This window comes from Rhinolophus sinicus, chromosome 2, assembly GCF_057876585.1.
Source record: "Rhinolophus sinicus isolate RSI-liver-muscle chromosome 2, RSI-T2T, whole genome shotgun sequence".
Lineage (NCBI taxonomy): Eukaryota > Metazoa > Chordata > Mammalia > Chiroptera > Rhinolophidae > Rhinolophus > Rhinolophus sinicus.
The window spans coordinates 117,458,166-117,473,452 of record NC_142502.1 but is presented as its reverse complement, the minus strand read 5'-3'; the positions used below and the strand labels follow the sequence as shown (position 1 = coordinate 117,473,452).

General features: G+C 44.0%; 1 protein-coding gene across 7 annotated transcripts in view; it reads left to right on the top strand.

The window, feature by feature from the left end:
• Positions 1–15,287, top strand: part of ST6GAL2 (ST6 beta-galactoside alpha-2,6-sialyltransferase 2) — a 71,783-nt gene that overhangs the window by 39,543 nt on the left and 16,953 nt on the right. For all 7 annotated transcript variants that reach the window (XM_019751699.3, XM_019751698.3, XM_074332482.2 and 4 more), the window contains 4 exons: positions 309–1,314; positions 9,288–9,385; positions 10,815–10,916; positions 13,133–13,307. In XM_019751699.3, the coding sequence (XP_019607258.2) occupies positions 369–1,314; positions 9,288–9,385; positions 10,815–10,916; positions 13,133–13,307 (1,321 nt within the window). In that variant the 5' untranslated portion in view covers positions 309–368. The remainder of the gene's footprint in view (positions 1–308; positions 1,315–9,287; positions 9,386–10,814; positions 10,917–13,132; positions 13,308–15,287) is intronic.

Sequence of the window (15,287 nt, the reverse complement as noted above, 5' to 3'; positions counted from 1 at the left end):
GGGCCCAATTAAGCAACTGTCAAGGTGGGGAAGCAGACTTGTCACTGCGTGACCCGCAGAGTGTTTACAAATATACACCCACTTCGACTCCTCTCTCCCAAGACTCTCAGCTGCCAGGGTGGAGCCCCCTTTCAGAAGTCGAGGGTCAGGGGAGCTATGACACCTGAATTTAGCCAAAGCTCCCAACTGATCCTGGTTTCTGATGACCCTCCTAACCCTTCCTTACAGAAACACTGCAGATAAACTGTCCCCAGAGATGTCTGAGCAGGTATTCCACTTGGCTAACTGTAGACCTGGATGTTTTTCAGGTTCATTCCACCCCCCACTGCTTCAGGACACAGGGTGCTCGCGGACCACTGAGACCTGCCATGAAACCACACTTGAAGCAATGGAGACAACGAATGCTTTGCGGGATATTTGCTTGGGGGCTCCTCTTCGTGGTGATTTTCGTTTACTTCACCGACAGCAACCCTGCTGAGCCTGCGCCCAGCTCCTTCTCCTTCCTGGAGACTAGGAGGCTCTTGCCCATGCAGGGGAAGCAGAGGGCCATCATGGGCGCCATGCAGGAGCCTTCCTTGCCCGAAAGGGTGAATGCAAATAAAGGACTGCTCGATGGACACCTGTCTGGCCCCTTCCTCAGCGGGCCGCGCGACCTGCAGAAATGGGCCCAGGTGCAAGATGGGTTTGAAAATGAAGAAGAGTTCTTTTCATCCCAGATCGGGAGAAAATCTCAGAGCGCCTTCTACCCGGAGGACGACGACTACTTTTTTGCTGCTGGTCAGCCAGGTTCTCACAGCCGCACTCAGGGCACGTTGGGGTCTCTTTCCCGCGGGGACCCAGGCCGGTGGGAGGGAGTGTCGCCAGCTCACCAGGCCCAGAGAAGACCGGTGAAGAAAAGGCCCCGGCACCAGGGAAGGAGCCACGTGTTGGAGGAGGACGAGGAAGGGGACAGGCTCTATTCCTCCATGTCCAGGGCCTTCCTGCACCGGCTCTGGAAGGGAAACGTCTCCTCCAAGATGCTCAACCCACGCCTGCAGAAAGCGATGAAGGACTATCTGAGCGCCAACAAGCACGGCGTGCGCTTCCGTGGGAAGCGCGCGGCGGGGCGGAGCCGGGCAGCCCTACTGTGTGCGCTGCAGCGCCGCGTGCGCGTGCGCACACTCGACGGCACCGAGCCGCCCTTCTCGGCGCTTGGCTGGCGGGCGCTGGTCCCAGCGGTGCCGCTCAGCCAGCTGCACCCGCGCGGCCTGCGCAGCTGCGCTGTCGTCATGTCTGCGGGCGCCATCCTCAACTCCTCCTTGGGGGAGGAGATAGGTGGGTGTCATCTTGGGGTCTCTGGTCACAGTCCCGGCCTCGGTGCGTAGTTGCGGGCTGGCTCTTTTTCCACCTGCCTTTGGATCCCACTGGCAGGCTGATTGGGGCCAGCACTGGATGTTTCGGACGTTAGCTGGAGAGTTCTTTTCCCTCGCTGGGACAGAGGAGCCTGTTTGGGACCCGGACAGAGGAATTCTGTGATGCAATTTTAGACCCCAGGCGTTCTCCACATAGCTGGGTTCCAGGGGGAGTCGAAGGCCCGCGCCCCGCCCTTTGTAGCCTCAGTGCTCTCTCACTGCTGCTGGCTCAGGCTTCATCTCCCTTAGAAACTATGTTCTGACTCGGTGGGCTCCCAGCCTGACCCACAAAAGTTTGATAAACCCATAATGTGGTAGAATTATGGGAGAGAGAACAGGAGGATGAGAAAGGAAAGCAGAACTCACGCCGGAGCAAAGACAGGGGTGTCAGCTCCAAAGAGAAGTATGCGTGATGATGATTATAGATAGTTCAGGGGCTAAATCGACGTGGGCTTTGCGGAGAGCCCGACTGCTGTCGAAAATAGTATTCCTGTCGCAACTGTGAGTTCTGACCTCCTCCCGTTGGCACAAATCCAACGTTTGGGTCTTGACCAGTGCACCTAGCAGGGACTATTCTTTAAGACGGTAAATTGCACAACCACACCCAGAGCTCCCATCTTCCCTTCCGAACTCTGTCAAGAGCCCTGGGGCACATCTGTTTCATAGTTCCTGTATTAGGCCTCTCCAGAGAAACAGACAGATGGGATGTTACTGTGTTTCCCCGAACATAAGACCGTGTCTTATATTAAGTTTTGCTCCAAAACACACATTAGGGCTTATTATGTTCAGGGGACGTCCTGCTGAAAAATCATGCTAGGGCTTATTTTCCAGTTAGGTCTTATTTTCGGAGAAACACGGTATATGTAGAGAGAAAGAGATTTATTTTAAGGACTTGCTCCTGTGACTGTGAAGACTGGCAATTCTGAAATTTGTAGGGCTACCAGGTAGGCTGGAAATTCAGGTAAGAGTTGCTATCCGGAACCTGAAATCTGCAGGACAGGATGGCAGGTGGAAAACTCAGGCAGAGTTTCTCTGTTGCAGTCTAGATACAGAATTCCTTCTTCCTCAGGAAACTTCAGTCTTTGCTTTAAGGCCTCAGACTTCCCTCTATGCCCAGGCTAATTCTATTGCTGCACCAGTGAGCAAGCAGCTTGGCCCTTTAGGCACATTAATTCATTTAACAAATAGGTATTTAGGACCTACTGTGTGCCAGTTTCTGTACTAGGTGCCACAGGAACGGATGTGAATTAGATACAGCCTTGGCCTCAAGTCCAGATGTAAAGCTACCAGGTCTAATGCATTCTTACAATAGACAGTGTTATTCATCACAATCTGGAAGTGACATTCAGGGGCCACCGCCCACTTGTTAGAAAGGAATAACCCTTGTTTCCTGGATCCATTGGTCGTTCTAGGTCCTTGAGGAGAGCCATGCAGAAATGCGGGTGGTGCCATTGTGACCAGGCTCCACAACCCTGACCTTATCTCAGATGGTGGGCATGAGGCTCAATGTGAAATTTTTGATAAGTTAAGAAAACAAGACACAAATCTGGGCTTAAGGTCTTGGGTCCCAGTGTCCCCATGCTGACATTACAACAGGCTCATAATAACATTGTCCATGTGTCACATAAATGTGTAGCCAAAGCCAGAGCAGAGCAGCCTGCAATTGATTAAGCAAGAGTGATTGTGTAGAGGTCCCTGGAGGGAGGTAATGCCACAGTTCTTTCTTGTTTCCAAGGACCATTATTAACAATGGAAGAAGGAATTTCAGTGTTATGCTCTACAGCAGGCAGGAACTTGCTTCTGGTTTTGTTTTGCTTTGTTTTAAACACCTCTGCATCACAGTTGCGTGTTTGGGTTGCTCTCGTGATATCCCTCGCTCTTTATTCTGGCATCAATTACTCTGACCAGAATCTCATAAACTCGACTCTATTCAGAATTTGGATTAGAGTGTGAAAGACACCGGGAATTGCATGTTTCTGGGGAATCTGAAATATCAGTTATATCTTTGTTAATTTTTAGTATCTAAATTTATATGCGCTTATATGAAGCTTCATGATTAGAACTGTAGAATCGTAAGTAAAAACTACTGTTTTTTAAATAATTATCTTTAGTGTTTTGCATATGTTCCTTTGCATCCAGTTATGAGAACATATCATCATAGCATAATACAATTTGTGAAAACAAAAAAGTCTTTCATTTTTATAAGCTGGTCTCTCATAGCATCAGCACTTGTGGCAGTTGAGGTGCCGATGTTTGTCTTCCCTAATCATCTGAATGTATAATGCTTATTGATACATGGCTGTTAACAGCTCTCTTAATAAAAACAAATTCATGTAGCAGATTCCTCCAGCAACTTGGAATATAGGCCATGCTGTACTATTTAGCTAAATTTATCTTAGCCTCTACATACCTAACTGCTTGTGAGTTGACTACATGAATATCAGAAGACCCACAAAAGGTCATGGTCTTTTGAAAAACTGAGGGCAGAGCTAAAAAAGTACCTGGGCTAGCTCCATGTCAGCCCTGCCAGGAGGTCCTCAGGGCTGCACTGTCCATGAATGCTGGGCAACTCCCCATCCTCTGAGAGGAAGCCCCAGCTGGCCTCGGGTGCTTCGCTTTTTGGCTGCCCTCTAGCTCCCCCTGCTGGTTCCCTTGGCAGTACAGCCCTGTTTCCCAGTTTGACTGAGTCATGCCATGTAATTGTTTTTAAGAACATTGTAGCACTTGTAAGCACCTCCACTTTGAATGTTATTGAAAAGCAAACTGAACTGTTTTGGAAGCGTGGAACATTCTGGCCTAGCATCAGTGAGATGTTTTCTTCCACCTATACGTATAAATGATAGTAATTTGGTAGCAAGATCACCGCCAGCAGTCCTGTGGAAACACTGCAATGTCTATACTGAACTAACAACAGTGGCTTTGATATGGGAGATCAGAATCTGTGTACTTGAAATTCAAATTCTGGGAAGTGTGTGGGAAATGGAGGGGGGTATGTAGGGAGCGGGGCATATAGTGTTTGCTGGTGAGAGCTTGGGATATGACAGATCCTGGTACCTAAAAAAAGTGAGAAAGTAGATCAGACAGTCAGTCAACAAACATTGGCTATTTATTGATTCCTACTTCACCGAGGCCTGAGGCCATGCTAGCTACTAGTGACCTAAAGAGAACAGGCGATGATAATCCTGTGATTAGAAGTACAAAGAGAGATGTAAACTGACAGACAACTGAATCCTAACCCAAGGTGTGGCCTGGTGCCACGGCAGAGAGAGGACGTTAGCAAAGACTGCTCAGAAGAGGGGCCTCCAGGCCAGAGGCCGGCATAGATAGCAGAGAGATGCGACACAGCATGGTGTGTGGTGTGCGGTGATGCGTGCTACTGGGAGCGCCAGTGGCCTGGAGGGGAGAGGACAGAAAGTTGGACAGGCAGGCAGGGGTCAGCTCCCAGATGTTCTTATGCATCATTCTTCAGAAATTAGACTCACTTAATAATTACATTCATAGGTACCACTTAATAGGACATTTACAGCAGACAAGGTCCAGTTCTAAAATGCTTTTATGTGGTAACTGCTGGAAGCCTTGCAACCCTAAGTGATATGATTATTCCACTTTTATGGATAAGAAGATGGAGGCACCTTAGAGGCCCAGTGGGCAGAGCCTGGATTCCATCAAACCCCAGTGTGAGTCCAGAAACTCCAGCTCCGACCCCTGGCCCACGGTGAGAGGCATTGCAGTCTTTGAAACACAGGAGTGGTGGGTCAGCTTTTTATTTTAGAGAGATTGCTCTAGAGCCTAGATTTGAGGGCATGAGGGAAGTAAATCCCATTGCAGGAGTCCTGTGAGGGGTGAGACAGATCCGGGCAGTGGTCAGGAAAGATGAATTCCCTAAGGACTGGAGGCCTTTTCTCCCAGACTTACAGACCTTATTTTCTGCATGAGCGTGGAAAGGAGAATGTGGAATGCAGTGCCCAGGGCAGGGCAGTGACTTTATGCTTGTGCACCTCCTGGCTGGCTGCTCCTTGAAGGGTTTTAATCTTTCTTCAGTGAATGCACTTAGCCTGGCTCTGTTCTCAAGGTCAAAGTGAACTGGCTCTAGCCTGCAAATGCCTTCTCCAGAAATGATGCTTTACTTTATTCCCCTGGTGCTTGCTGTCCGATCCATTTCTTTTCTAAATAGGGATGGACAGCTTAGTTTTTAAGGCGTGTTATCAAGAAGATGCATACACCGCCAGACACACATTTACAAAACTTGTCTGAGTGATGGACACTCTGAGCTCGTCCTCCCCCACATGCTTCCTCTCATCCCGATCCACTTTATCTCATGATGGCTTTTAAGGAGCTTTATTCTCCGTGCCCACCCCCAGCAGCCTGGGCAGCCTCCGGCTCTGGCTCTGCTTCCTGCATGTAACGGGCCTTTAACTCTTCAGACTCATACGGCTTCCTAAGGAGTTAAGCTGGATTACACTCCTGTGCCGTGGGCCTCATGAGATCGTTTGGAAGCTTCAAACACCCCTCAGTGTAGAACACTGGCATTTAAAAAGCTGGGGCAGACAACAAAGAAACAAAAACTCATAGACCCAGACAGTAGTTCAGTGGTTACCAGAGGGTAAGGGGGGGAGGGGGGGAGGGTGGTAGATGAGGGTGAACGGGATCCAATATATGGTGATGGAAGGAGAACTGACTCTGGGTGATGAGCATAAAATGTGATATATAGATGATGTAATACAGAATTGTACGCTGGAAACCTATGCAATTTTACTAACTAGTGTCACCCCAATAAATTTCATAAAAAATAAAAAATTGGGACATTTTCAGGTGCTATATGATGAATTTGGAATTGCTGCCTAATTAATTTGAAATGCTTGGGATCCTTGAGTTGTTCACCTTACCTTTAGACAGGGCTGTGTCTGGGGTCGTGTGGTTTAGGGGAGATGGTCGTTAGGCGTGCTAGCCCCCTGCTTCCGGTCCTGGTGTTGTCCTGACTACCTCTGACTGCCTGGAGTTCACCTCGCTGCCTGGAGTCTCCTCCCTCAGTCTTGTCAGAGGGTCACCTTAGGTCAGGGGTTAACACAGTGTGGTCTGCTTACGCATGGGGAGTTCAAGACCCTTTCAGGGGCTCATGAGGTGAAAACTTTTTATAATAATGCTCAGAGGGTTTTTGTTGTTTTTTAATTGTTGGCATTTGCACTGATGATGCAAAAGCATTGATTGATAAAACTGTTTCTTAGCACAAATTCAAAGCAGTGGGGACCCAACTCTCCGAATCATGATAATTTTCATCACCAAGCATAGCAGTAATAGGAGAAGGTGCCAGTTGCACTCATGGATGTCCCTGATGAAGCATAAAAATTGTTGGTTTCATTAAATCTCAATCCTGAGTAATCACGTGTTTAAGACAAAGTGGGAAATGACCTGAAAAGCATGTGAGCCTACCAACATACAGTGGAAAAGAACTTGTGTGATTGAATTGAGCAGAGTACAACTCATCATGAAACACAAATTTTACTTGAAACAAATGACTGGCAGACATACTTTTTTCAGATTTGCATATGTGGCAGGTATTCTCTCTAAAAAAGGAATTAAGTGAGCCTGTCACTTTTAGGAACATAACTGACAGTATTTCTTGCTGGTGATAAAATTCAAGCTTCCCCTACTTGAAAACTAATGCGAACCATGGTGATATTAACTAGGGTGGTCTTTTTTTTTTTTATATCATTGCACAATATTACAAAAAAATGCATGGTTGAATCAACAACTTTAAGAGTAAGATAAACTAACATGTTTCAATATAACAGAGCATGAAAAGTTCATTGATACTGTGTCACATTCCTCATTACAACTAACTTTTAAGAAACTAGCACTTGTCAAGTTTTGATGAAGTATCACAGAAGACTTTTTCCAGTAATCTGGAAAGACATAAAATATCCTTCCATTTTCAGTGACACATTTGAGTCTTCATACACTTCAACAAAAGCAATACATTGCAGCAGAGTGAATTCAGAAACAGCAAGGAGAAACCAACTGTCTTCTTAGAAGTCAAACATTAATGAGATTTGCAAACATTTAAAACAGTGCCAGTCTTCTCACTATTTTTGTCATTGAAAATATAGTTTTTTTTGTTGAAAATAAGTTATTTTAAGTTAATAACTGTTTAATTTGTTCTATTTTTTACTTTCTAATGTGGTATATATTGATACATATAGTCCAAATAAACAAAATGTCTTTGGGTGGTCATACATTTTCAAGAGTGTAAAAGTGTTTTGAGCCCAAAAAGTAAGAATCTAGAGATGACAAACTTCTTTTTTTTGAGGAGCCAGATAGTGAATGTTTTATGCTTTGTGAGCCATAGGGTCTCTCATCACTCAACTCAGCCGTTACAGACAACAGGTGAACAAATGAGTGTGTGTGTTGCAGTACAACTTTATTTACTAAAACACGTGGCAGGTCATAGCTTGCCTCCTATAGCAGAAATTTCCCTAAAAGATTGTTGTAGGATTTTTTTTATGACATTGCCATAGCTTTATTCATTCTTTGTGTTCCAAATGTTTATTAATTTTGGTGCTCAAAACTGGAATCTGAATTCTTCTGAGTTTGGTGCTCGTCAAGAGAGGCACCTTTTGTAATGTAGTTTTAATGGTGGCATGCACAGAGGGTCTGCTACTCAGGGAGTAGAGAGATCTTTCCCATAGAGACTGCTCAGGAGGACAGAGCAGGACTTGAGTAAAGAAACTGAGCTGCTTTTGGGATTCGAGTGGGGTACAGTCGTGGGAAATATGGCATGCATCCACAAGGCTCTTTGGCAAATCAGAAATACATAATCTCTCACTCTCACAAATAGGCATTGTCATTGCTCCAAGTTAAACTTGAAATGCACATGGAATTTTTGAAGCTAAACATAACCCATAGAAACTCCCTTATTGCTGATTAACTCTGGTTTTAGTCTAGTCTCTGGGAAATGCATTAGCTGGCGCAGGAAATTTCAAGACATACGAATGCATGTAGACTGATTTGTGCAAAGGGGACATTGTCCTCATTTTCATCCCTTAGTTGGGTGAGCCTCTCACTCTTGTCTCCCATGATATGGGAGCCTTGTTTTCACTCAGGACCTCGGAGAACTTGGGAAAGTCTGACTGTCAAGTCAAATGAAGAGAGATATAGACTTATATTGTGGTGGAAGCTTGGTGGACCAAGGTGCCCTTATGGAATGTAAATAGCCTTGGGAGCTGGTACCATCGGTGGGCTCTCCCTGCCTCCAGGGCTGAGGCAACAAGTCAGGCCTTTACTGGAATTTAAGGATGCTCTCACATGGGTCTCCTTGGCATCGTCAGCAGTATGTAAAGATGCACACAAATCAGGGCTGGTTTTCTTTCTAAGCACAGACAGACCAGCACCCAAAAGTGATAAAGTTGCATTGAAGGCTGTGGCTCTTCCTGTGTGAGAGACGCACTTGATGTTGGTGCAGACAGCAGCATTGGAGGTACAGGAGCAGCCTCCGTGCTCTATGAGCAGTGAGAAGCTGCAGCTGAGAAGACTGTTTATGGCATCCTTACCTGTCCCCATAGAGGACACCATCTTCAAAATGTTTTGGAATCTTTAGGACAATGGCGGCATAAAGCATATCACTTTTTAAAAATGTGAACACGTAACAAGTATCTAAACATAACGTTGATGATATAGGACCACTTATAATTGAATGGATTTGTATGTTTCCAAGATGATTTGGCCCTAGCCAGAATCTCATTCCAAACAGACAGTACACTGAAAAATATGCATATGGGTCTCCATTGTTGGTGTCTAATTAGCTTCAGGTACTGAAAGATTTACTGTAACCTATTTTCCTAAGTTATGTTGATTCTACAGAGGAAAAAAAAAGTGAGTTTGTCACTTATGTGCCCTTAGATTCTCATGATGCAGTTTTGAGATTTAACGCTGCTCCTACACGTGGCTATGAGAAAGATGTTGGCAATAAAACCACTGTACGCATCATTAATTCCCAGGTAAGACGGATGCAGTGTTTTCATGAATGTACACTTTATAGGTGAATAGATTAACTGGATAAGTGAAGAGAAATTACCCAGTTACCCATGATCACGATCTTATTTCTATGGGTTTTGTAATTATATAATAATAATAATGAGGAAAAATTCAGATAAATGGGAATTTATGTGTGACATGACTAGGAAAAAAATAAGTAAATAAGATCAAAAGGGAAAATCAGTACATATATGCTACATATATATGTATACATATATCAGACTTAGCATGCTGTATTTTGTGAACTTGGAAAAAGACACTTAAATTTAGAAGAAATCATGCCCATGAGAAGGCAGAGGATGGAGAGAAAAGCAAAGTTGCAAAATTCAAGGGTTTATAGGGTAGCTTGAAAACTTTAGTCTGTTACTTGAAATTTCTCTAAATGAAAATGAATTGTTGAAAATGAAAACATCTTTGTTCTTTGTGTTCTTAATAAGAATGCTTTCCAAATTTATAGTAGAATTATTCTCAGCACAAACCACAATTTCTAGAGTTTGAAACTATATAGAAAAATATGACGTGATGAGTGACTTATGGTAAGTTGCCCACAGAACAAAAGATTAGCTTTCTGCATGGTACCCTGAGCCAGGCAGCATGCAGCGAGGTGAGAAACAATTACTATATGTCCTTAATTTATAGATTTCATTGATTATAAGATTCACCATTCATTTAATAACAGCTTTTCAGAGTGGAGGAGATAAACCCCACCAAATTAAAGAAATGTCACCTGTAAGATACATTTTAACTTCAGTTACATTAAAATATGAACAAAGAAATTGGATTTTAACTGAAAAATTGCACCTTAAAACTGAGGAAAATCAATACTTTATTTTCCCCAAAAAAACTGTAGTTAAAAAAAGAAAAAGTGATTGGCAGGTGGTGAGATTGAAGAACTCATCCAGGACCAGATAAGGCCACAGAAGGAGGATGGTCATCCCAGGGCTGACTCAGCTGGCCAGGTTCTCTGTGTCCCCTTTGTCCCGAGGATGGCACTCTGGAGACACCTTTGTAACTCACTTCGTCCATGCCTGTAATTGTTTTCCCAAATTACCTATGAAGGTGATGGAATAAGGGTGCTGAGTTAGCTAGAGAATAACATCTTTCAGGAGCCGATCATTACCACCACAGGTACGAATACAGTGCTGATGAAAACGTAAGAACTGGTGGACTTAAAAAAACAAATGAGTGAAATCCTCATTTCCCCCCCAAAATTATTTTAAGTACTTTATTTAGCATGCAATACCAGCCTGTCTCCCTCCCTGAGAGGAAAACATGAAGTCTGAGGAACTTTTTAAAGCCGAATCAGAGCAAGAAAAAAAAATTCATCTCTTTGAAATACGATTTTGAAGAAACAAACACTTGCTTTGAAATGATCTTTCTATGTATTTGCAGATTCTGACCAACCCCAACCATCACTTCATTGACAGTTCATTGTATAAAGACGTCATTTTGGTGGCCTGGGACCCTGCTCCTTATTCTGCAAATCTTAACCTGGTAAGTGTTTCTTTGGTGCCCCTACCTGGACCCAATGGTCAAAAGTACTTTTGGCTGAGTATTAATGGGAGCAAGTCAACGAATAAGCTTTGATAGAATGAAACTGATTGGGGTGGTACTTAAATACCCCTGCGTTCCTACCACTTTGATACCCCCGTCCAGTAACATACTTGGTGAACGTTGTCCATCTGGTGAAAAAAGGGCTATTGCTCTGGAGGATTTTTTTTTTAAATGTACAATGTCCAAATGTTCACAAATTCCTAGTTATGCTATCAGTTGGGCTGATTAAGCTCAGAATGTTTCCGTTAAGATAGGGTTACATTATCTTCCAAAGATTTACAAGACCTTTTGAAATAAATTGGAAGTGCTTTGCAAGGGAATCTAAATTTGTGTATCAACAGCTTATTATTATTTAAATTGACTCTGTTAAGGGCTATTCCTAAACCTTTGGCTTTGACCTCTAAATCTTTTTAGTCTTGTTGACATTGCCTAACCAGATTATTACTAGCCTTCACAATATAAGCAAGTTATGTCCATGACCTTGTGGCAAGTCATTGCCTATGTAAACAAGCAGCTAGTTGCTTTTGGTGAAACCTTCGAGGAAAACACTGTACGTGTTTTTGAAAGAGGCCTGGGAAAGATAGATGACAATTTAGCCTTGTGAAAGATGCCATTAGCTGTGCCTGTGAGTGTCCTTTCACTTGTTCTGCAGTCTTAAGATGAATGAGGGGAAACAGATTTTGGCTCCACCAAGAGATAGCTGTCTAAGAGAACTCCCCAAGGTTGAATGGATCCTTCTGGAAGGGGTGTTCTGAAGCTGGACTTTTATCTAGCATGATTGCTAACCAGCTTTTAACCAGGAATGCAAATCAGAATCACCTGAGAGTACTTTTCAACTATATCTGTCAGAGCCTCATTTCCAGAAATGTAACATGTTGCCTTGACATGTGTTTTTGAGAAAGCCCCAGTGGATTCTCATATGTACCCTCTACTGAGAATCAAGCATCGAATGGGTATTTCAACTTTTCAGCTTCCTTCCCAGCCTGAGGTTCTTTGGCTTTAAGTTTTGACAGCTCTCTTGCTGTTTGTGGATAGTCTGAGAGTATCTAGCTGTTGGACCTTGTTTCTTCCTCTGTTGGAAGTATCCAAGCCCTGGGCACAGAGCTGTCCACCCCAGTGGGTGAGGACTGCCACACTGCTGAAATCCAAGCGCCAGGGCCAGTGTGCAGGCGCAGTGCTCACTGCTGTGGGAGCCCTGGGACGAGGAGTGAAGGAGCGAGCCCACATTCCTCTCGCTTCCTTCCCACTGCCTTGTCGGTTGAGGGCATGGTTTACTAAAGATGGCCTGACCCAGTTATTCTCAAAAATGTGAAAGCCACAGGACACACTCAACCGTGGACTATTCCTTGGGGTCCTTCTATGTACACAGGGTGTCCATGTGCAGGGAGAATGGGGCCCCAGAGCCCTATGAGCTAAATCTCTCCCCCACATATTTTCTCCAGATCACATTTCAGGGTCACATTTGAGACATTTCTGAAGACATTTTTTTTTTTTTTTCAAATCTACCTTATGGTTCATTTTTTTCGTTAAATAATTTATGTAGTCAATGTAAGTGTATATTTTGATGAGTATTAGCAAAAACATATAGTCATGTATCCACCAACCACAATTTAAAAATAGAATGTTTCCATCACTCCAGAGACTTCCCTTGTGCCCCGCCCATCATTCTTCCCAGCCCCAACCCCAGACCGACACCATGCTTTCTGTCACTATAGATTAGATTTGGGAAACATATGTTTGAAATACCCTGATTGAGCCCAGGAGTGACCAAACTGTAGCCAAGGGCCAAATCTGGCCCTGTTTTTTAAATAAAGTTTTATTAGAACAAAGCCACGCCCATTCATTGTGTATCTGCTGTGGCTGCTTTCACAGTCCAAAGGCAGGGTTGAGCAGATGATACAGAGACTGCATGGCCCTCAAAACCTAACACGTTCATTATCAGGCCCTTTACAGAGAAGTCTGTTGACCGCTGCCCTAGCCAGCTCCTTCACTTTACTAAAGAATAAAGCAGCGGTCCGTCAGGGCTAGAACCCCGGTCTCTCTTTGCACCCATTCACCTCTGAGTTCCCCCTCCCTGGGTGCTGCCCTGTTTCCTTTTTCATAGTGTGGTCCTCAGTACTTGATTGTGTTGATTTTTTTTTTTTTTTTTCTCTTAGTGGTACAAGAAGCCAGATTACAACCTGTTCACTCCATATGTTCAGCATCGTCAGAGAAACCCAAATCAGCCATTTTACATTCTTCATCCGAAATTTATATGGCAGCTTTGGGACATTATCCAGGAGAACACTAAGGAGAAGATTCAGCCCAACCCACCATCTTCTGGCTTCATTGGTAGGTGTTAAAAAAATTGGAATGATTGGGTGGGCAGGCAGGGTTAGGCCTGATATTTAATAAACACATTCATGTTATAGAAGAGCAATTTAAAGGTGGTTTTGGAGGGAAACTAGATTAGCTGAAGAAAAGAGAAACATTCTGTTCCAGTTTCTATTGCTGCATAACACATTACCCCGAAACTTGCAGGTAAGAAATTGATCCGAATAAGAACTACTTTATTTTTCTCGTGATTTGTGTGTCAGGCCGGGCTTGGCTAGGTATACTGTTCTACAGGCACTGACGGGGGGGTCACTTGGTTGTATTCAGCTGCTTCATGGGATGGCTTCACTCCCATGCCTGGTCCCTTGGCAGGGATGGCTGGAGGCCCAGGCTCAGCTGGGACCATTCATTGACCATGTGCCTGCCTGGGGTGTCTTGCATGATGGTCCAAGGGTAACTTGACTTCTTCGATGGAAGCTCAGGGCTCCTGGCAAGTGTTCCAAAAGACAGGAAATGGAAGCTGCCAGTTTCTTAAGGCTGAGGCAGAGCATCCCTGTGGGTCAGAGCAGTCAAGGGACTACCAGGTTCAAGGGTAGGACACACAGACACCACCTTGGCCATCTTTGATCTAGACTCCCTCCCGTACACACGGCTGATGGGGCCAGGCTGGGGAGCTGAATTTGTGACCACAGGATAGTGCCAGGTAGGTCCAGGCTTTGATGAGACTAACTCTAGCACCTTGTACAGCTCTCACCACCAGAGTCCACTAGTTCCAATCCCAAAACTAGATTTTATATAACAAGATTATCACTCTTGCTTATTATGTACTCTTTTCATTCAGGCTTTGGTCCTCCATGTGTGTGGTCTTACCCCATTTCTCTACTTATGTTTCAGCTTATTACCCCGTTATATCTTTGATTTCACCTGAGAATGGTAATATTAAGAAATTTCTTAGATCTCCTTGGCAATATGAAAGCTGTAATGGAGCCAGAGAGTATTAGTTTTGTCCATAAATAACAGTAATGTCTCTACCGTAATTTCAATGAGTTTACAACCCTGCACCTTAACTTGGGCTCCGCAGTGGGTCTCTATGAATAAAGGAGAGATTTAGGAGATAACAACTGACCTGATTATGGATACAGAGCATATAAGTATCTGAATTGAGAATTTCAGATTCTGGAATGGGTTTTTGGTATTTTAATAATGTGAGATATTTTATGTAGAATTCAAGACAAAATTTATGATATGACTCTGCATGTTATTTTCTTTAAGCATGCCCCTGCCCCTTTAAAGTCATGCCTTTGACACTTTATTTCCAAATAACTCTTTGGAATCCTAAGCTGTTTATCTTCTGTGAAGTTTCATTGGATCCTGTTAATTTAGGAAAGAAAGTATCATCTAGTTTGTCAGCAAAGGGTAACAGGTTAGAGTAATGCTTAGACAGCATAACACCATGTGGCAGAAGTTTACCAAAGTCTTTTTCATATTGTTGCCTTCTCATGAATTCATGTGGGCCGCACTTGATTAGAACAAAAGTTTTAGGGCACAGTGCAGGACTGTCAGATGTACTTAGTATGGACATGTAGTTTGAGATATTCCGGTTAGATAGCCATAGCTGTAGAAAGCTTTTCTCCAATGTTTTTGTTGAAAGAAATCGGGCCCCCTATGGCCAGCTTCCTCTCATAGCTATTTAAAGAGAATTTGGAGTTTTCAGAGGCTAATGCTTGCCTTTAAGGCTTCTTTTACCTGAAGAAAGGGGATTAGAGTTTGATGTCATTGCAAGAGTGTCGCTGGGTTAGGCAAATTGAGTGTGAATTCTTCTCTGCCATTTACTAGCTTTCTGGTCGGGTAAGTCACTTAATCCTGTGCATCTCCGTGTGCGCATATGAAAAATGAGAATCAGAAAACCTTTCTAAAGATGAGTTACCAGGCCTGTTTGCAGCTGTTACTATTTTCCAGCACTGTCCTGTCCAGTATGGCAGCCGCTAGCCACAAATG